The sequence below is a fragment of the Candidozyma auris genome, chromosome 4, assembly GCF_003013715.1.
Source record: "Candidozyma auris chromosome 4, complete sequence".
Lineage (NCBI taxonomy): Eukaryota > Fungi > Ascomycota > Pichiomycetes > Serinales > Metschnikowiaceae > Candidozyma > Candidozyma auris.
In genome coordinates, this window is record NC_072815.1 from 229,626 (window position 1) to 250,359 (window position 20,734).

General features: G+C 44.4%; 9 protein-coding genes and 4 non-coding genes across 13 annotated transcripts; 5 read left to right on the forward strand and 8 right to left on the reverse strand. All coding sequences in view use genetic code 12, as the record gives it.

Annotated features, from left to right (window-relative positions):
• Nucleotides 1-50: 50 nt before the first annotated feature.
• On the reverse strand, nt 51-1,184 carry CJI96_0003781 (mRNA-binding protein NAB2; the record flags this gene model as incomplete). Its single annotated transcript, XM_029037021.2, has 1 exon — nt 51-1,184. One exon carries the CDS (start codon nt 1,182-1,184, stop codon nt 51-53), a length of 1,134 nt encoding a protein of 377 aa, XP_028888077.2.
• An 888-nt stretch (nt 1,185-2,072) lies between these two features.
• CCT2 (chaperonin-containing T-complex subunit CCT2) lies at nt 2,073-3,653 on the forward strand (the record flags this gene model as incomplete). Its single annotated transcript, XM_029037022.2, has 1 exon — nt 2,073-3,653. One exon carries the CDS (start codon nt 2,073-2,075, stop codon nt 3,651-3,653), a length of 1,581 nt encoding a protein of 526 aa, XP_028888078.2.
• Nucleotides 3,654-3,723: 70 nt separating this feature from the next.
• On the reverse strand, nt 3,724-5,397 carry DPS1-1 (aspartate--tRNA ligase DPS1; the record flags this gene model as incomplete). The annotated part of the gene is made up of 1 exon (XM_029037023.2): nt 3,724-5,397. The coding sequence occupies one exon, from the start codon at nt 5,395-5,397 to the stop codon at nt 3,724-3,726; it is 1,674 nt and encodes a 557-aa protein (XP_028888079.2).
• Nucleotides 5,398-5,981: 584 nt separating this feature from the next.
• CJI96_0003784 lies at nt 5,982-6,053 on the forward strand. Its single transcript has one exon. It is a non-coding gene; the product is annotated as a tRNA-Glu (tRNA).
• Nucleotides 6,054-7,259: 1,206 nt separating this feature from the next.
• On the reverse strand, nt 7,260-7,334 carry CJI96_0003785. Its single transcript has one exon. It is a non-coding gene; the product is annotated as a tRNA-Glu (tRNA).
• Nucleotides 7,335-8,368: 1,034 nt separating this feature from the next.
• On the forward strand, nt 8,369-8,442 carry CJI96_0003786. Its single transcript has one exon. It is a non-coding gene; the product is annotated as a tRNA-Ile (tRNA).
• Nucleotides 8,443-8,452: 10 nt separating this feature from the next.
• Nucleotides 8,453-8,525, forward strand: CJI96_0003787. Its single transcript has one exon. It is a non-coding gene; the product is annotated as a tRNA-Ala (tRNA).
• Nucleotides 8,526-9,436: 911 nt separating this feature from the next.
• On the reverse strand, nt 9,437-10,906 carry GSH2 (glutathione synthase; the record flags this gene model as incomplete). The annotated part of the gene is made up of 1 exon (XM_029037024.2): nt 9,437-10,906. One exon carries the CDS (start codon nt 10,904-10,906, stop codon nt 9,437-9,439), a length of 1,470 nt encoding a protein of 489 aa, XP_028888080.2.
• An 803-nt stretch (nt 10,907-11,709) lies between these two features.
• Nucleotides 11,710-12,683, forward strand: RPP2A (ribosomal protein P2 alpha; the record flags this gene model as incomplete). The annotated part of the gene is made up of 3 exons (XM_054702149.1): nt 11,710-11,728; nt 12,118-12,159; nt 12,361-12,683. The coding sequence occupies 3 exons, from the start codon at nt 11,710-11,712 to the stop codon at nt 12,681-12,683; spliced, it is 384 nt and encodes a 127-aa protein (XP_054558124.1).
• Nucleotides 12,684-12,766: 83 nt separating this feature from the next.
• On the reverse strand, nt 12,767-13,894 carry CJI96_0003790 (uncharacterized protein; the record flags this gene model as incomplete). The annotated part of the gene is made up of 1 exon (XM_029037026.2): nt 12,767-13,894. One exon carries the CDS (start codon nt 13,892-13,894, stop codon nt 12,767-12,769), a length of 1,128 nt encoding a protein of 375 aa, XP_028888082.2.
• Nucleotides 13,895-14,652: 758 nt separating this feature from the next.
• Nucleotides 14,653-15,087, reverse strand: CJI96_0003791 (uncharacterized protein; the record flags this gene model as incomplete). The annotated part of the gene is made up of 1 exon (XM_029037027.2): nt 14,653-15,087. The coding sequence occupies one exon, from the start codon at nt 15,085-15,087 to the stop codon at nt 14,653-14,655; it is 435 nt and encodes a 144-aa protein (XP_028888083.2).
• An 85-nt stretch (nt 15,088-15,172) lies between these two features.
• On the reverse strand, nt 15,173-17,068 carry ABP2 (Abp2p; the record flags this gene model as incomplete). The annotated part of the gene is made up of 1 exon (XM_029037028.2): nt 15,173-17,068. The coding sequence occupies one exon, from the start codon at nt 17,066-17,068 to the stop codon at nt 15,173-15,175; it is 1,896 nt and encodes a 631-aa protein (XP_028888084.2).
• A 1,698-nt stretch (nt 17,069-18,766) lies between these two features.
• CKA2 (casein kinase 2 catalytic subunit) lies at nt 18,767-19,762 on the reverse strand (the record flags this gene model as incomplete). Its single annotated transcript, XM_029037029.2, has 1 exon — nt 18,767-19,762. One exon carries the CDS (start codon nt 19,760-19,762, stop codon nt 18,767-18,769), a length of 996 nt encoding a protein of 331 aa, XP_028888085.2.
• Nucleotides 19,763-20,734: the final 972 nt, after the last annotated feature.

Consider the following 20,734-nt stretch of genomic DNA (forward strand, 5'->3'; position numbering starts at 1 on the left):
TATAATCTGTCATAATCTGAACGTCCTGCTAGATCTGTAAGGCGTGAAGCTTATTGCACAGCCTGTTCCATCACCTGATCATCAGGGACAGCAAAGGAACGCTCGTCGGTGGCAGCGGAAGGATTGCCGGTGTTCTCTTTGAGAAATGTATTCTCTCTTCCGTCAGGGTGCTTGAAGTAGCACACCTTATTAGTACAGTCGTTCTTGTGACGACACTCCTCATTGATGATATGAGAGAAAGTGCAGAACGGAAGCTTACAGTCGTTACCACGCTGGCAAGCTGTAAGCGAAGTGGCATGACGTCTGTGGCAAGCCTTGTTGGTGCAGGCCTGGTTGAATTTGCACTGCTCCAAGGTAGTGGGCTGTCTGTTAAACTGCTGCTGCTTGACCGCAGGAGGAGCCTTGTAGTTTGGAGAGGAGTGTGCGAAATTACAACGCTCGTTATTGCACTCTTTGTTAAAACGACACCATCTTGGATTTGTCACCTTGGCATCCTTGTTACATGGTGTTGGGTGGCCAAATGGACACAACTCCTTGCTGCAAATAGCACCAAACTTACACAACTCAACCGTTGGCTGCGAGGCGCGGGCGGCCTGGGCTTTGGCCAAAAGGTCAGGCATGTGCTGCTGAATCTGCTCCAAAAGCTTCTTCTCCTTCTCGTCGTGTTTGCCACGAAGACCCTTGACTGGGGCTTGTGGTCTACCACTTTGGTGCTTGGCGACAAAGTCCTTGCTGCCCTTGGTGATACCAGCACCTCTTGGGGCGGTACGAGTCTTGGAAATCGTACTCAACTTGTTGCGTGTTTCAGAACCCTTTTGGAACTTGACACTTCTAGCAGGACCCTTAGGGATCTTTGGCTCCTCAGTGTCCATGCTTTCCTGAGCAGGGGCAGGGGCAGGGGCAACAGCAGCAGCTGGAGCACTCTGAGCAGCGTTCTGAGCTCTGATGGTCTCGAGACGGCCAATCTCGGCAAAAACAGTGCCAATAAAGCCCTCATCTATGGGAATGTTGACGATTTCCTTTGTTTCAGCCACAATCTCATTAGCTGGACGGCCGTTACCAATCAACATAATGATGAACTCAGCGACATCTTTGGCGTCGTCAGGGATGTTGAACTTGTTGGTAATTTCGTTAACCAAAAGAGGAAGGAGTTCCTGGGCCACGGGGCCTTTAATGTCGAACATGGCGAGTGTAGTAAATAGGTTGTAAATGAGGCCTACGTGATGAGAGTTTTTTTTTGTGATGGAGATGAGATTGGAATGGCGCTTGTGTGCACGCCAATGGTGACGCCTTCGTATAGTGCACTTCTCTAGTACAGATCACAACCCGGTAGTTCTGCTGTACCCGGCTGAATTTGAGGAATGAAATGAGACCATGGTATTATTTCGAGCTATTTATATACAACTATCATGACTTTTATTTTTTTAAGGGCTGGTTCTGGAGGCTGATGCGGTCAAGGAGTGCGCCCGGACCATTTGCAGCCAAAAAATATCATTTTCACCGAAGGTACAAAATCGACAAAGTTACCAGACTCTGAAAAGAAAAAAAAAAAATAGACCCTATCAATGAGCCTTGGAAGTGATATTAGACGAATATGATATTTCTTCACCTCCTCCACGAATCTCCTGGAGCTCTTGATGGGCGTCTTGATACTTGGCTGCGAAAAACTCTCAAGGGTATCTTCGTAGGTTCAATGTCACTTACCAACAAGTCTTAGACAATATTGACAACAAAGAGTAATAGATTTAAAGTTCTTTAGTAGTTCAAGTGAAAGCTACTTATTTAGCATTCTTTGCTGGGAGTAAAGAATGGATATAATTCTGCGTGCACTGAGTCTTCTCCAGTCAATTCCCACACACTCGACACACTTCATGTAAGACGACTACAAAAAGAATTCGTTCAGTTTGTAACAGACTCTTATACTCATTTATCTGATTCTACGAATTTTCAGTTTAATGGCTGGAGAGGTAGTTTTCACCTAGTGGCCCTTTGAGCCTCGCACTACCGCACCACGAAAACTCTATAGAATAATCTTCAACTACCGCAGATCTCGTACAACTTCACACTTCCCCATGTCAGTGCAAATTTTTGGCGACCAGGCCAGCGAGGAGCGTGCAGAAAACGCCAGAATGTCGGCATTTGTGGGCGCCATTGCCGTCGGCGACCTTGTGAAAACGACATTGGGCCCCAAGGGCATGGACAAGTTATTGCAGTCAGCTTCAGACCCAAACAAATCGTTAATCACCAACGATGGTGCTACCATCTTAAAACTGATCCCATTGGATAACCCTGCAGCAAAAGTCTTGGTGAACATTGCCAAAGTTCAGGACGATGAGGTTGGCGATGGTACCACTTCAGTCACAGTGCTCGGAGCTGAGCTCTTGAGAGAGGCAGAGCAGCTTGTGGATAAGAGGATCCACCCACAGACCATCATTGAGGGCTACCGTATTGCTAGAGATACTGCTGTGGAGGCTTTGAACAAAGTGGCCATCAACAACTCTGGCAACGCTGAGAAATTCAGGGCCGATTTGGTGAACATAGCCAAAACGACACTCTCGTCGAAGATCTTAGCCCAGGACAAACACCATTTTGCGGAACTTGCTGTGGATGCTATCTTGAGATTGAAGGGATCGACAAACTTGAACAACATCCAGATAATAAAAAAGGCCGGTGGTAAGTTGGCTGACTCGTACTTGGATGAGGGGTTCATCTTGGAGAAGAAGTTTGGTATCAATCAGCCCAAAAAAGTCACTAACGCAAACATCTTAGTGGCAAACACTTCGATGGATACCGATAAAGTAAAGATCTTTGGCGCCAAGTTCAAGGTGGACTCGACATCGAAGTTGGCTGAATTAGAGAAGGCCGAGAAGCAGAAAATGAAGAGCAAGATTGATAAAATCAAGAAGTTTGGCATCAACGTTTTTATCAATAGACAACTAATTTACGACTACCCTGAGCAGTTGTTTACTGACTCAAAAATCAATTCCATCGAGCACGCTGATTTTGACGGTGTGGAAAGATTGGCCTTGGTTACCGGTGCCGAAGTCGTTTCTACCTTTGATGAGCCAGATAAGGTTCGTTTGGGCCATTGCGAGCTGATTGAAGAGATCTTGATTGGTGAAGACCCTTTCCTTAAATTTTCTGGCTGTGCCGCGGGTGAAGCATGTACTATAGTTTTGAGGGGTGCTACCGAACAAGGTTTGGACGAGGCAGAGAGATCGCTCCACGATGCATTGTCTGTATTGTCGCAGACCACAAGAGAAACCAGGACGGTTTTGGGTGGTGGATGCTCAGAAATGGTCATGTCTAAAGCTGTGGACCAAGCAGCTGCAAATGAAACCGGCAAAAAAGCACTTGCCATTGAGGCATTTGCTCGTGCATTGAGAGCCTTACCCACAATTCTAGCAGATAATGCTGGTTTTGATTCAAGCGAGTTGGTCACCAAATTGAGATCAGCAATTTACAACGGCATGCTGACGTCGGGATTGGACTTGATCAATGGTACCGTTGCTGACATGAGAGAAATGGGCATTGTTGAGTCTTACAAGTTGAAGCGTGCTGTGGTGTCCTCGTCGGCAGAGGCTGCCGAGGTCTTGTTGAGGGTTGATAACATTCTTCGTGCCAAACCAAGAACCGCTGACAGAAACCACTAAGTAGCACTTACTTTTATAGAACATCTACGTACATAATCATATCACGAACAAAATGAACGATTACTTCTATTTATGGTCTCAATCTTCTTGGGTCTCTTGGGAAGAGCGAAGCACGACGAATGTTCTTCAAATCCAAGTAGAACATCAACACTCTCTCCAAACCAATACCACCACCGGCGTGTGGGGCACATCCATAAGTGAAGGCGTCAACATAGTCATTGACACCCTCAGTGGAGTAGTCAACACCGTGTGCAGCCATTCTCTCTTTCAACAACTCTGGGTCGTGGATACGCTGGGCACCAGACAAGATTTCCTCACCTCTCATGAAAAAGTCGTAAGAGTTGGAGTATCTTGGGTCCTCTGGGTCAGGCATGGTGTAGAAAGGTCTAACAGCCAAGGGGAATTTGTCCAAGATGTAGAAATCGGTATCGTACTTCTCTCTAACCAACTTGCCTAGAAGCTTCTCGTTCTCAGTGGACAAGTCCTCGAAATCGTCAACCTCCTTCCCAGCCTCTCTCAACATGGCAATACCTTCTTTGAAGTGTAATCTGACCATCTTGCCGTCAGCAGGCAACTTGAATTCCTCAACTGGGAACTGCTTTCTGACGGTGTCGATTTCCGTGCCGTATCTTCTCTTGAGCTCGGTGAAAATGAATATGAACAAATTCTCCAACACTTCCATGACCTCGTCATAGTGCTCCTCAAAGGCCATTTCCAAGTCCAAACCAACGAACTCTGTCATGTGACGGTGAGTGTTGGAGTTTTCAGCTCTAAACACTGGAGCAACTTCAAACACTTTCTCGAAATCAGCAGCAATTAACTGCTGCTTGTAGAACTGAGGCGACTGGGCCAAGAATGCGGACCTCTTGAAGTAAGAGACTTCGAACACGTTGGAACCACCTTCGGAGGCAGCTCCCAAGATCTTTGGCGTGTGTATCTCAGTAAAGCCCTTTTTGGCCAAGAACTCTCTGAACAACTCGCAAATACCGTGCTGGATTCTGAAAATCGCCTGGTTAGTTGGTGTTCTCAAGTCAATCACACGAGAGTCCAATCTTGTGTCCAAGTTAACCACAGGCAAGCCAGCAGCCTCAGCCTCAGCGTCGGAACGAGAAGCATCCTCAATCAACATAGGCAACTGCTCTGGAGTCTCCTGAATGGTGTAAATCTTAGTAATGTGAATCTCAGCGTCCTGAACAGTGGCGGACTTGACTGGCTCGTCAACCTTCTTGATAACACCGTGAACAAGAACAATCGACTCTAAGTTGATAGAACCTGCCCATTTCACCATCTGCTTCGACACAGATTGGCCATTAGACTTGATAAGACCCTGTATCAAGCTCAGCTGCTGTCTAAGGGTCATGAAAACCATGGTAGCACCTTGTTGTCTCGAGTTGTGTGCTCTGGCTCTGAACACCACCTCCTGGCCATCGTTGGCAGCACTTAAGTCTGCAATCTTGACTCTTTGAACACCGGACTTCTTGCTCGAGTTGATCAAAGGCAACTTGCCGTAGTTCTCCTTTGCTGGGTCATTAGCAGCCTGAGCTTCCTTCTCGGCTTTTTCCTTGGCCAATTGGGCTTCTCTTTCTGCTTTCTTCTTAGCCTTCTCTTTCTCCTTCTCCAACTTCTTCAATGCCTTCTTCGACAAGGGCTGGCCGTCCTCGCCTAGGATTACACCCTCAGCAGGCTTCTCGGGAGCTTTCTCTTCGATAGAAAGGTTTTTCAAGTCCTTAGTTTCTTCAGACATGATTTTGTGGTAAGTATCTAGAGAGTTGGTACCGGTGATGGATCTGAAATTTTGAAACATATATGCACACTATGTGGTATGAGTAATAGATAGAGTCATGGAGTGACTAAAGATCGAAAGACTGAGAGATACGCAAGGTAAGGGTGATTGAAGTCTACAGAGGGTACTGAATTGAAAAAGGTTTGCTTTTTTGCTGGGTAAGTTTTACAAGTGAAAGTGTGTGCTCACAATTCTCAGCCGAGCTCTCTTTTCGCAGCCAAATTACAAATTACTCACACATGTTTGCATTATTCAAAAATGAACTCAAAGTATTGGGGCTTAAATGTTCAACATTTAAGGCTTTGAAGTATCGTAAATAGTAGGTAAGTGTAGATCTCTGATAATGATACTGGTGTACTACGCGTTGAAAAAAAGAAAACACTATATGATGCAGCTCCATGGCCTCAGATTTCTAATTTTACTAGATATGACTATATAAAATCCCATAAAAAGATGATTCGTCCAATGAATGATGTCACGGCTGTTTTTTTAAAATTTCAACTTATATGATATATCCATACCATATTGTTCTGTCCTCAACAACATCCGATATGGTGTAATGGCTAGCACAGTTCGCTCTCACCGAGCAGATCGGGGTTCGATTCCCCGTATCGGAGTTCCTTTTTGTTGATGATGTCAACTATATTTTATTTACCGCAAATTATTTCGACATGGAGTTTGCTTCTCATTTATCGATTTGTGACGTACTGAAGAGCTCGCTTGAGTGTCTGAAGTGATCCTGCTTTTTCGCAGCCATTTTATGCGAGCTCATGAGAAGGACAACACTCAAGCAAAAATAACAAAAGAAGCAATTCTCTCTTTTTTATGAGACATGTAGATTTTGTCTTTATTGATAATGAGACATTATTTCAGATTTGTGCAGTGAAGAAGACTACATTTCTTTAGTGTAATAGTGTAGCCCATATTTAACAATCCGGTAAATAAATCAACTGCATTGTGTAATCGAGTGTTTCCTTCTAGAGATGACAACAATTCAACTTCATTGTGTAATCGAGTGTTTCCTTCTAGAGATGACAACAATTCAACTTCTCCTTTGAAATTAGTGGTACATTCAAAGTGGCGTAGTAACTTTTTTTCTCTTTATTTTTTTGTCTTAAAGAGATGAGTCCGTATAAAGAACCAAAAGGCTTATCGGAAAAATTTTAACAAATCTCGCGAGAGAAGCTATCTTGTCACACTTTAGAATGATACTGGCTTGAAAATAGCTCGCATTTATTTGTTTTCTGGGGTTTTGCTTCTACCAAATTTACAGCTACAACAAAGTCCATTTTTTGTAATACGGCCGATAGATGATAGTTTCTTTTCCATAGTGATGATAATTGGTCTTTTCACGTTTTTAAAAAATGAATACACATATTCAAAACGAAAACTCCCTCTACAGGGACTCAGGCAAACGGATGCGGGAGTTGAGTACTCCAGTGGCCACATATTCTATAACGTGGAACTTCTATCGCCTACAATAAATCGAAGTAGTGAAAAGCACGATTAGCCGGTTGATCCTAGCAATATTCCTACTTCAAAGACTCAAAAAATTTACCGTCTCTGACGTGTGAAGCTGATTGAAGGTTTGCTCTCTATAGCGATATAGTTTTATTTACATTAACCGGAATTTGATAATGTCTTAGTCCTCACTTGAGGCATCGCCGTGGGGTCGATGTGAAGTTACGTAGCACCGCCAGAACAGGATAATTTCCTAAGATAACTTGCTCCGCATTTTGCGATTCTACACAATTTTAAGAACTAAAAAAGAACGTCAAGGTAATTTAACTTTCTAGAAGACGAAAAGTTAAAAGAAATTAATTTAGCTCCGATACGGGGAATCGAACCCCGATCTGCTCGGTGAGAGCGAACTGTGCTAGCCATTACACCATATCGGATTTGATGTGACAAAAAAAGCTTTGAAATAAATATGCCATAGTAAGTAATGACAGAAAAAAGGTGCATAGACAACTTTTAGTATGAATTCTGAGATATCAAAATGATCGTAGCACTTCTCCGAGCGTTTCCTAAGCATGGGCAGATTCTATGGACAAAAAAAAGTCGAAAAAACAAGATATCGCCAAAACCTTGAAAGATAGGCTTCCAGCCCCCCTGGCCAGCTTGCCTAGTGTTGTGAGGGTTCCCAGGTAAGCTGTTTAACCCTTATATGATTCCCAAGAATCTTTGAATAACCACCCGAGATGCTTACACCTTTGTAGGGTAAGTGTCTCTAACAAGTGAAGCCGATTGGAGGTTTGTTTTCTATGGTGATATAGTTTTATTTACTTTAATCGGAATATGTTGTCTTGAAAAAGAGAACGTGGTTCAGCATCGTCTTCTAAAACTGACTGAAGTTTCTATAAAAAAGTTTTGTTTCTATGGTGAAAAAGTTGCATTTACTTTGAAATCTGAGCAAACGTAGAACAAAAAACGGCTATGGCTGGATCGTAAATCCTGTGAACTGCGAGAATGTGAAGACTTTCTCAGGGTTCTTCCTGACCTCATGTCGTATGTTCTACGGTCGATCAGATATTGTATTCGTAAAAAGGTGCTAGAAATCAGCTGACATATATTTTGATAGATTCGATGTATTAGGAGGTTGTCAATACGTAAGAGTACAATGCAACAGTATCTCGGTAAACACTATACTGAGCTAGTACATCATTTTTCCTTCGCGAGACACTTGACTAATGTAAAGTTGAAGAGAGAGGAAGAGCGGTTTTTCAAACCACAGAGACCGATATAACTCAATTACAGTATGGAGAAATGGCACCCCATCATATACAAAGGACACCGAGTGTTCCCATATTTGTGTCATTCAAAATTTTCAAAAATTGACATCATATTGAAATATTTGATTTTTGAAACATTGTCCTGCATATAAGAAAGAGGCATGCTTATATTGCATATGCATTGGGCTCATCACCAAGTTGGTCCCTTGGCCCAGTTGGTTAAGGCGTGGTGCTAATAACGCCAAGATCAGCAGTTCGATCCTGCTAGGGACCACTTCCACAATGGGCGTGTGGCGTAGTTGGTAGCGCGTTCGCTTAGCATGCGAAAGGTCTCCGGTTCGAATCCGGACTCGTCCATTCTTTTTGGCATCTTGACCTTTCATTCATCTTTTTTGCGGTCTCAACTCGGTCTTTTTCCCAATGAACCCTGTCAACTTCATTCTAGCAATGTATCTCGAGGTGTGGTGTTTGTGTACCGCGCCTGTTTTTGCAGTCATTTCAGGTTCCTACGTTTATCCATTCAAGGTTTGTGACTCACCAGCACTGTAGACATCTTCTTGTACTTTCTAACTCAGTTCAAGGGAATCTTTTACTTTTTCGAACATCCAGACTTATGGCCTTGCTACGGTATTTTTCTCTTGCCACAAGTTGCTCTAATGAGTGTCATTTATCTTGCTATGTATGTTTTTGTCTATCCGCTCTATGCTTTATTATCGTTACTAGCGTTCGGTCCCTTTGGTGTGATAAGTGCTTTCTTCACCATCTTGCAGTACTCCAATCTCATTCTAGGATTTTTGATTCTGGTTTTCATTACGCCAGGTGCCAGAGGGGTCGTTTTTGATGCCGTGTTGACTCGAGAGGGCCAGCATGAGTTGGTAGTTCAATATGAGCAGCAGCGCCATGTCGACCCAATGACAAAGTGTCAGAAAGTTTCGCAGTTCATTTGCGAAAAGCTTCCTATGATCTTGCTCTTTGAAATCATGTTACTCTTCTTAGGGATGATTCCAGTGATTGGGCCTTGTATTGTGTTGCTTCTCAGGGCACCATGTAAGGGTCGTTCGCTCCTCTCAAGGTACTTTAAGTTGAAGGGTTGGGACAAGCGCCGTGCTAAAGAATTTGACACTTTGCACAGGGGCGACTATACTGCCTTGGGGGCGACGTCGATGTTGTTTGAGATGATTCCCTTTCTGACGATTTTCACGTTGTTCACTGACACTATTGGTGGTGCCTTGTGGACGGTCGACTTGGAGTTCAGTGGAAATACGTTCTCAGTACAAGTAGACACTGTCGACACAACCAAAACCGGCAGCAACGCCGCCCTCGTCACTGGAACTGAACTTGGATCTCAACAAGAATCCGGCGTTCTCATTTGACTTGATCTCGCCAGTCTCTTCATTGAATACTATGGTACCAAAAATGCCAAGTTCCGATACAATGTCCTCGTGATAGATTTGTCCTTCTTTAATAATCTTGTTTTTATGTGTGGGAGGGTGAATGAGCTCCATCAAAACGTAGGCGCCCCATTCAGACTCGTCCAAGGACTTCAAGTGACCTCGTATGTCCTCCTTGTACACGTTGTTTCCACCTCCTTCTCTTTGCGGCTTGAGGACGAACTTTTGAGGCTCATCGAATGCTAACCGCTTAGCTTTCTTGCCAGCCTCCGTATCATCCAAGGGATAAATCTTTACAAATGTGGAGAGCAAGAGGTCAATTTCTTCGGGCGAAGAGTCCTTTAGGAAAGCTTTTACTATCTCTGGATCAGTCAAAACCTGCTGAATCTTCTTTGACCCCGAGAGCTGCGTCAACAAAGATGGGCACTTAATAGCTTTAGATAACTCCAAATGAAGTCTAGCATCCCAAGTTTTCTCTGGGTCCATCGAGTAGTCCGAAGGAGCATATCCTGAGCGATAATATACAACAGAAACCTCATCCATGGTGGCCCTGATGTACAATTTGCCAGAATTGATGGTGGTCTTCTCCTTAATCTCTTCTAAAGTCGATCTGTACGATTTGATGCCGTGTTTCTCGAGTAAGGCGTATTCTACAAGTCTTTGATCGAAACAGTTACGCTCCCCTGGCTGGACTACAAAAAGAACCACAGTCTTCTTGTTGTCATTCTCATCATTGTAGAAGTAATTGCCTGCTGCCAAACCATCAGCAATTCTTGCAATGGACTCAGAAACCGGGATGTCGTCCAGTGGATAGTATTTCAAAGAGTAATTGTCATCATAAGCTCCACTATCGTTCAAGTAGTTCTGTGCTTTGCCCACTTTGGTGGATAAACCACCAAAGGAGATACTCACGGTATTGAACTCGATCTGTTTCACGGAATGATCGGTTTGATTATACATGTAATCTGAGCGAAAGACTCCTAAGCTCAAAGGCTGAGGCAATGTACCGCCGCTTTGTTCCACAGCCTTCACATAAGTCTCATACAACTTCCCCGTGAAATCCTTATCGAACTTTGCCAATGACTTGATTAAATCCACGAGCCAGACCTTCTCGTGCGAAACAACATTTGCATACAATTTGTTGAACACAGTCTGCACCTTCATGGCGTTCTCAAACAAGTCTCTAGGAAACGGTGTTGGAAACATTGTAATAGGTGCATTGCTAGCAGAGTGGAGCTGCCACTGAGGCGGGTACATAACAAGTCCATTGGCCAAGGCCCAGTGAGAGAGTTTTTCCACAAGCTCTTTCTCGTTTTCCGGTGAAAGGCTGGGAAAGTCCTTGTACATGTTGTAGATTGTAAGGTGTAATAGAGAGGTAGAAGCTCTGCTTACCAATTGGTGGTAGATACCCCAAATGGCGATACCGTCGATAGCCAATGTGCAGGAACATTGATTGCAAAACTGTAAAGTAGATGCTTCATTTAATGTGTAGTCAAGAAATTGAGCTATAGGAAAAGAGATGAATGGAGAAGAGATCGATGGAGAAGAGACTGAATTAAAGGAGGCTGTGTGCGTTTCATTGTGCTGGAAGATACCGCTGAATATTAAAGTGATGTAACAGTGCTAAGGAAACATTGTAGCACTGCTTGATAAATAATATACAAGGATAAGACTAGCGTGAATTGTTAGAGGCTAATTATTTTATCAAGAAGGAGTCATAAGCACGGAGTGGGGAGCTGCCCAAAATGCCGTCGGCGAATACAGAAATAAAGTGTGGCGTTTGTGGGTCTACAAAGAAATCTATCTATGAAAACGGTAAAACGGATGTTTTAACAGTTTGACTTAACTTATAATCTTTAATTTCCTGACTATTTGACTTCGCGAATACTTCTTGATTTTGTGTCCAACGTTTCTACATGAAGTGGACTGTGAAATTGTCTAGATTGGTTCTTCAGCGGCAATAGACTTTCATTGCGGTTTCGCTCACTTTGAAGGAGCTATGATTCAGTATTCAGGAGTATTTTATTAGTGAGTGATTTTGTGTTAAATCTTGAAGATTTCCAGTCCTTGATGAATTTACTTGCCTAGAGATTGTACCGCTAACATCTGCACTCAAAAATGGTCTTCCCAATGTGGCATACAAATTCCGCATGGTGAGAGCCGCTTTGGGTAATTTTCAAATACTTGGCCAATACAGACCTACTGGATAAATCATCACAGACTTTTGAGATTAGTCAAAAAGGAAGTTATGTGATATACACTTATTATAAAGCTTGGTATTTTGCAGCCATAGTACGGTACTGCATACGCTCCCACAGGCTCAAACACGCCATCACAGTTAATGTACTTGAAGCAAGAAAATTAAAGCCCTTAAAAGTTCAATACGAATACTTCTCTTCAGATTGATCTCAAATACCTGAGCACATCCCTCATCCAACTACCTTTTGGACAAAATCTCTACTTACTTTTCACCCACGTGACCGTCGTGACTGCGGGAATCTGCAAATGCCTGCACACAAGCCACCGAAAAATTCCTCCTACTCCAGCGAAAAATTGAGCCCAAAATCTAACTGTCGAATTCTTCACACCGAACAACACAAGTATGTGAGTCCTATGCCCGTGCCGTTCTGAGTTTCATGGTCAACGATGCCGTGATAAAATTATCTGCCCACTTGTAAGACCTTATAGCAAAATCACAGACTCATACCCTTGAGTTTAAGAACCTATCCAAAGTCTAAGAGCTCCATGGTGCAACTAATAAACGGCCAAGAATCATCCTCAAACGCCATACTAACCCTCAGTGAAATACTTAGCTGCTTACTTATTGTTGGTTAACGCCGGTAACGCTGCCCCATCTGCCGCTGACATCAAGAAGGTCCTTGAGTCTGTCTCCATTGAGGTTGAGGACGAGAAGGTTGACCAGTTGTTGGCTGAGGTCGATGGCAAGAACTTCGAGGAGTTGATTGCTGAGGGAACCGAGAAGTTGTCTGCTGTGCCAACTGGTGCTCCAGCTGCTTCTGGTGCTGCCGCTGGTGGTGCTGCTCCTGAGGCTGCTGCTGAGGAGAAGGAGGAAGAGGCCGCCGAGGAGTCTGACGATGACATGGGCTTCGGTTTGTTCGACTAAGCGTCTCTCCCCCAGCATAGCACAATTGTATCATACTAATGAACATGAAATAAGATATATGACGTGTAGTTGTGATTATATACTCAAAGCTCGTCGGCCTTGCGAGCAGCGTTTGGGTTGCCGAAAATAACGTGACGGGCATCGAGCATGAACTTGTTGAAGTCTACGTCTTTGGCGTCCTTGTCGGCTTTTCTCTTTTCTGTTTCCTCACTGAGCCAGAGCAAGAATTGCTTCGATGGCTTGAGAAGACCGGTCTCGTGAAGCTCAGCAAGCGTTTTGAAATACTGTTTGAACTGGAACTCAGAGGTGGATTTGGCCGCCGATAACCATTCCTGAAGGTAGTTGGACACCATCTCGTCGGCCTTGCTTGCTTTCTCAGTCAAGTTGAGGTCCTCAAGAATAACAGCCACTCGATCCTTTGCCTGTTGCCCCAATGATGGAAACACCGTGATGATATCGCCAATTCTCTGCTGAACAAATTTGGCGTCCGACGTGAGTCCCTGAAGAACACCCAACACTCTTTTTTGGATTCTATCAGTGGTATCCTTTTGGCGAAGCACCCCAAAGAGCGTATCGACGAAAAGCGAAGGCTGGTTCTGCAACACATTGGTCACTGCCTCTGGGTTATTGCTCAAAGATGCTCCAAGAATTCCGTAGCAAGTCTCCTTGATTCTAGGTTCATTGACCTCGAGAGCAATAGTATGGATCTTCTCAAAAATATCAGGCTTCTGCGTTAGTCTCACACCAAACTCTCTATCGTGAGCTAACTCACTAAGAGTATTAAGTGCCTCTTCGGCTCTCCCCAAGTCATCGTCAAAATTCATGATCTCTGCCACAGCAGACCCAAAGTCATTAAGTTCTCCCTCATTAACCTTCGACCTCTTGTACGTTTTCACCTGCTCCTTATACTTCGCAAGTGCCTCCTCTATCTGCTTGCGAGTCTCTTCGTGAGCCTCTTCCTGATTATCAACCGCCACCAACTCAGCACCATCAGTCTCATTAGGATCTAGCAACTTAGCCTCTCTCTCATTCGTGTCCATATTCATTCGAACATGCAATCCCTTAGGAATGTGCTGCCCCTCCCTAACCACCTGCCACTCGTTGGTGGGCTCAAACACCTCAGGGTAGCAATCGTTGTCGGAGGCGCAGATCTGCAGAGATATCACGGGAAGGGCTAGGATGGAGGCTCCAACAACAAGGGATAGTCTCATGATGATAATTTTTCAAGGTGGCAAGTAGTAGATGATCTGGTGATGTGTTCCTTATCTAGGTGGACTAGTTCTATACCAGAATGGCTGCGAAAAAGTCAGAAGGCGATGGAAGGTGGGAGTGTGGGGAGTATTGAGCTTTCAATGATTTAGTAAAGGAATCAGTAAAAGAGAAAGGCTGGAAGAAGTTTTAGACCTTCAATTAGGGGATTCAAATAGTTTTAGTTAAAAGGGTTCCCTACAAGTATATTAGTGGTACTTGTTGGTGAGTACAGATGACCCTGTTGAGAATGACCGTTAATTTTGGCTACTTACTTAAGTTGAGGAGTTTTTATGGAAAGATTTCATAATATATTGTACATGAGAAAAACACTAGTTGGAGAAAGCATACTTCTCTGAAAAAGTATGTTCCCTCTGACAAAATACCATTTTCCCATATAACTTCTTGTAAACCCGAACTTCTTGATTGAACGCTTCGGCTGCATCGATAGTTGATAACTCCTCTTAAAATTCCAAGCTATCCATGATTTGCTATCGGTTAAGTATGCAAATAATCTTGTAGTGAACTCCCAATGACATTTAAGAGTCAAGTGCTGGAACCTCACGTTACCGTAATGTCTAAAATAGTAGACCGATTGATGAGTAGCCCAGGTCGAGGCATTTCAACAGATTCAGTGCCTCGATAAAAGCCTCGGTAAACAACCAGTTATACTCATGCTTCATCACCTGTACCCCAATGGCATCACTTGACCGGGTTGGCTCTACCACTTTTCTTCAGGATTAGCTTTGAACGCAACATAGTCGCTATAGTTGAACACACTGAGCTCTGTTTCATTCTCAACGCCCAAATCCCAAAGCAGCTTCTCTTTGTCGACAGCATTACCACTGTCTTTGCACACAAGAATGTCTCCCTCATCGTTGTCAAAGTTGATCACCAAGTTCATCAGCTTCGTCTTGTGCGCATGCGTGTAGACCTTGACAGTGTTGTACTCAACGTTTCTATAAGGCCTGAGGGCACCCGTAGTGTTAACAATGTTGATCACCTCGGTCAAAAGCTGCGATGGGGTTGTCTCTTTGAGATTCACCAGCTTCATGATGTGGTTCTTCACGTTTCTGTAAGGAAAGGACTTGATGATTCTCACTGTGAGCACAGCGTCTGTTGCGGGCCTGACATTGGACGTAAGAGGTTCTTCCATGGTATTTAATTTTTCAAGAATCAGTAAAATGTTGTAGATGGTCAGGTTACTTTCATACTACTTTTTTTTCGCTATATGTTTCGCGCTACACTGAGAAGCCCTTTTCAAGCCTCTCGACAAACTCAGCCAAATTGTAGAGCTTGTTGTACGTGCCGGCGAGTTTTTGCTCCATTGTCTCCTGGACCTTGTCGAAGAGAACCAGCTCGTCGATCGAGGTGTTTTCGTCCAGGTTGTACATGGAGAACTCGTCGCTCTCGCTGCGATTGAGCATTCGTCTAGAAGGCACAAGCAGAATCAACTCTCTGGTCTCGTTCTTCAGAAGCTCTCCACCGGTCACTTGCTGAAGGAAACGCTGTAGGTCTGCATGACTAAGGTTTTGCTGGTTGTGCTGCTCCAGAACAACCTTCTGGAACCTGGAAAATGCCATTGTCTCTTCTGTAGTTGGTGTCTGGGGCGTTTCAGGGACATCAATGGTCTCTAGCGAGTCTAGAAGCACACGTAAATTGTGTGTGTTGTGTTTGGGCTCGAGAATTGCATGGAAGCGATCCAATTGCTGCTTGATCTCCATGATCTGGCTAAGCTCGTCCACATACTTCTTGAGGGATTCTGGCACTGGGCGCCGACTGTTAGCCTTTAGATGGGCTTCTAGTTTTGCTATGAGTCTATCTGTCTGGGCCAATTTTGAGTTTCTGATCATGTCCAACACTTCTAGCATCTTCTCTCCAACAATGCTATCGAGCTCATTAAGACACTCTAGTCTGATGGTGATTGTCGAGAGCGAGGTGCTCTTCTCTGGCTGGTAACAAGGAATTCCTGTCTTGGAAATCGTATGCCCAATTGCTTTGAGCAACAGTTGTAGTTCGGGAAAGTCGTGATGCAAATATGTTGGTTTAATTTGAATGGTGAAATGCTCATATGCGGTTAGAAGGTCAATGAAGAATTGAGAAAACATAAGTATCTGTTGAAACTGTGTTCGTGACCGTAGCTGCTCACTCACATCAGCACTGCCGCTAAGATCCAGGCAAAACTGATCTAATAGCTCGCCCAAGTTGGCAGGAACGACTGTCGAGCATAGTTCCTCGTTGATATTGCTCACCTTCATAATATTGGAGTTGATCTGATCCACAAGGCGTATAGCTTTGCCTTCAAACGACAATTTTGTCCTCAGCGCCTCCAACACTAGCTTCATGAAATTGGTCAAAGAACCATCGTTTTTGTTATCTTCCTGCTGCACCACCGGCGAGTCTGGAACGTCGGGAGTCAACTCAAAGAAAGTGTACCATTGTAGAAGGTACAAAATCATGCATTTTTCGTCAGGTACAAGCACATTAAAGTCGTTGGAAACCATGAGCTGGGGAATATGTAGTTTCAGGTCGGCGTCCCGAAGAACGATATCTAGATTCGCTAGCGGTTTACCCTTTTTAAAAGTCTGGTAGTCGAAAAGGACACCAGGAAGGTAGTAGTCACAGATAGCTGCAAAAGCCAAGTCTGGACGCAGGCCAGCCTGGAGGGACCAGTCTTTGCTGAAGTTGGAGGTCTCGTCAAGAGCCTTTGAACGGCGAATCTTGTTGATCCACTGAAGCAAGATGCGTTTAATCTCATGAATAGAATTGCTCTCGTTAGCAACCAGAATCAGCGTCAGCGTGGCATAGACGAACAAGGTCCATATGAGCCCCAAGATCAACTTCAAGTTGCCCTCTACGACGTTCTCGCCGCAGATGGAGCAGGTGTTGATCTTCAAGATGAGTCTGCAAAACTTCAACACGTCGTCGATATTCTCCACCTTGTGGAGGTGTAACGTGGGGTTCTTGTGGATCGGTTCGAGCAGGTAAGACACGGAGCCCGTTTCGTCTATGATCACGTTGACAAGCTTCACCAACACAAGGCCATCCTGCAAGTCCCGTGTGAGGTCGTCCACCTTTTGTTCGACCTTGCAAGACACCCACCGAGCCATTGCTCTGTGCTGACTCTCCACCCACATACTGATGGAGTTGACTGAAGGAGGTTGACTGAGGGAGGGTTAGGCGGCGATGAGAAGGAATTAAGAATCAACAGAAACAAAGAAAAAAGCCTTTTCGAGTGGATCAGTAGCGCTTTCTGTTTTCGCTGTTCAAGCGTCACTCGTTGTTTTCGTAACGCCGATGTTTCAAACGGAAGTCGGCAACTCACACTCAAAGAAGTAGTTGCAGATACTCAGTAAGCAGTTACAAATACTCAGACCAAAAAATATAACGGGGAATGGGAAATCCAGCAAACTGCAAAACACGATGTGGTTGGTATCTGCTCTCTGCCCAAAAACCTAACCTGTCTCCTCTCCCTTGGCGTAACCGAATACGCACTCACCAACCGCCTGCTGAGGCCGCACCCGCTTGCGTCTGACACCTCCCTCAAACGTGCTGAGCCCAGCCCCAAACGGACTGCTGGCTCGCAAAATCTCGCGTTCCGCTGCAGACTAAAGCGCGACCGAGAGATTTTGCAGCCACCACAAAGAGCTAACAGAGATGGACAGAGTACTGAAAAAAAAAAAAGGAAATAAGGTATACATACAAAAAGTGTTGTTGTATAAAAATAGAAGATCCAAGAAGCTGCTTGATAGAGCTATAAAAACCTGCGTTTGGCCCGTGTAGCGTGTTTGAGACACCCCAGCGTGTCTGGGGCAGTCAGATGCGTGAGGCAGACGAGAGAGGCCTGAGAAGTGTGTTGAGCAAGAATTAACATCTGCTTTGATATTTTCCTACTTTTTTATAGAATGCTCCTGAGCAAAGGCTTTCAACCCTTGGTCTTTCATTTTTGTTTTGATTTTCGTTTTGTTGTGGAAAGTTTATATTGTTCTTGCACTTGCTTTCTGTGGCCTGAGGCATCGTCGCGAGCACTGGGATCGGCGCTGGTATTTTCTCGTTCCGGGCCCACCGCTGAGAGATTCTCGACGCGCCTGATACTTGCAACAATGGGCCCTCAGCGCATTTTTAGCACCCTCTGCCAGTACGGAACACAAGTTCAGAACCGCATCGTGTATTGGTTCGAAGTATTGTATTTCATAATGGCCATTGTCATTTGTTCGACTCGTGAACTAGTAAATACTTCACTGGCTATGCTGGATGTCTATGTACGCGAGTGTATGATCTCGTCTACTGAAGAGAAGAAGTTCTGAGACGCTCTCTCAAAATCTCCTATGTTTGAGCGTGCAACAGCTGAGTATCTACACCTTTTCAATGCCTCTTGTATTTGAGTATAGTCTGCCATGGGCAGAACTGCTGCCTTCCCATCCTACGATGGTCCCTTATACTTCAACTTCTTCTATACTCATGCATCTGCACTGTCTTCGACATTTTTACCACACATCAACACACATGCGTGGGTGGTCTGAAGCCAGTGATTACTTCTAGATAATCGCTTCAGTATTCACTTGCCAGTTTCCGCCTGACAATTGCTTCGCGATGTCATGAACAGCGTCAAAATCAACACCAAAAGCTCAACGAGGATACAACATCCACGCCATATCCCTAGAGATACCTCTTTCCACGTGAACGTGTTGCCTTGCCTGTACAACTCGCAAGGGCTGGTATGTTTAGGCTCCGCTGTAATGATGTACAACAAACGTCACATAAAACCTAGCTGTACCTCGTGCCTAAAAAACTCCTTAACTTCCTTTGGAATCGTGTGTTACCTCAGGTCTCGATCATGTTTGGAGGGAGAAAAATGGGTGTGCCATTGTCTCCTTGGCAGTTGGCCTCAACTGGTGATCATACGTCAACAATTTGTCAATTAAGTCCACAACCTCGTTCAGCACCAAATGCTGGTTCTCCCTATTCACAAATGCAGACCACGGCTTGCGTGGGTAGTTTCCTAAGATACCATCGTACTCGGCACTCAATTTGATGCCATACTTGTCCACATATGCCATGAGCTGTTTCGTACCCAACACTTTGGCGATCTGGACCAATTGGTCATTGTTGGAATCACCACGGAAGAAGGGCTCTTTCTTAAAAATAATGGCAGCAAGCATACAGCCCACAGACCACAAATCCAACGAGTAGTCGTACTGCTGCAAGTTTATGAGCAACTCAGGGCCCTTATGGTACCTGGAGGCGACTCTAACATTATAGTCGACACCGGCGTGGTAGAACTCTGCAAGCCCCCAGTCAATGAGCCTCAATGTTTTAGTTTGTGGATCGATCATGATATTTTGAGGTTTCACATCTCTGTGGATGATCCCCATAGAATGAGAGTAGTCCAAGGCAATGAGGAGCTGCGTGAAGTAGTATTGGATATCGGCCACGGTGAACTTGTTGTACAAGATTCTGAAGTCAACGTTGTTGATGCTTTCGAATACCAATGCTGGGATCTTCAGGTGTTGGTCCCTGACAATGTCCAAGAGACCAACCACGTTGGGGCCACCTGTGAGATTCTTCAAGATCTTCACCTCTCTGTAGATTTTCTTCATCTTCACCGGTTTCAAGACCTTGATTACACACGGCTCGTCGTTGATCACATTCACGCCTTCAAACACCTCGGAGTATTTGCCCCTTCCGATCTTGGAGACAATCTCATAGTTCTTGGTGTTGCCCCACTCAATCGTGTGGGACTCGTAGTCCCAGTAGTCTTTTGATTTGTGTTTGTTGACATCTGCGTATACTCGAGCCACCGAGTACACTTTAGGAGATACGTTCATCATGATGAATAGGAGCGGGAAGGGTTAACTAGAAAGGATGGATGAGCTAAAAAGGTTTCATCGCACATCTGATATGTCCTGCAGAGAGTAAGGTGATACCACCAGACCCAGACCTTTGGATTTGATCAGGTTTAGGCAGTTTTTGATGATTGAAGAAAGTAGTATTCACGTTTTGCATGGGAGGAGGTGTTTGATACAAAAATCTACTTCAAATGTTGACCAGGAAGCTCATTATAGGAGGATCTGGTGATGCATGTGGCTGGTGAGTGATGGATGCGACAATATGGTGACTTTGGAGGAGAATGAAAGCGGACAAAGTTCTTCTGTATGATTTACGTCTTGAAGACATATGAAGCATTTGCACTACGCCCATTTTTCCACGTTTATGTCCTGACAGTCCTAGACAAGCTGCTGACAGCTTGGGGATGCTAGCCCCAGGAGCAAGTTGCATTATGGGCCGGTGTTGCCCGAAAACATTCATAGTCATACCTTTTGAAGGCTCAATATCCCAGGTTCATCTTTAATGTGAGTGAAAGAAAGATGAGGTTTGTTACTTTTTGTCGTATAGAATTTGTTTGTGACTTTGTTCGGAATGGCTGCGAAAAAGAGTACGGAGGATACCAAACAAAAGAAGCAGCCTTGAAGAATGAAGAAAAAGACCACATAATTAGAGCCTCTTCACAAAGTATAAGAGTAGTCTCAGTAGTGATTTCCTAAGAAGTGCCTTAGGTTTCCAACGGTTCCATGTAAGTAGTATAGTTTGAATGAAAGGTGAGGATTCGCTCAGACCTAGTAGATTTCTGAGCTCGAAGTTTGATGTTCACTAAAATGGGCAAATAATGGTATTTTAATAGTCATAAAGCTGAAAATAGGTAATTGCTTGCTTCAAGTGAACGTAATCGGTTGGATACTTACTTACCTTCCCAGATACTATGCAGTGATGGGTCTTCCTACTGTCAGCTCTGGCGGTGGTCA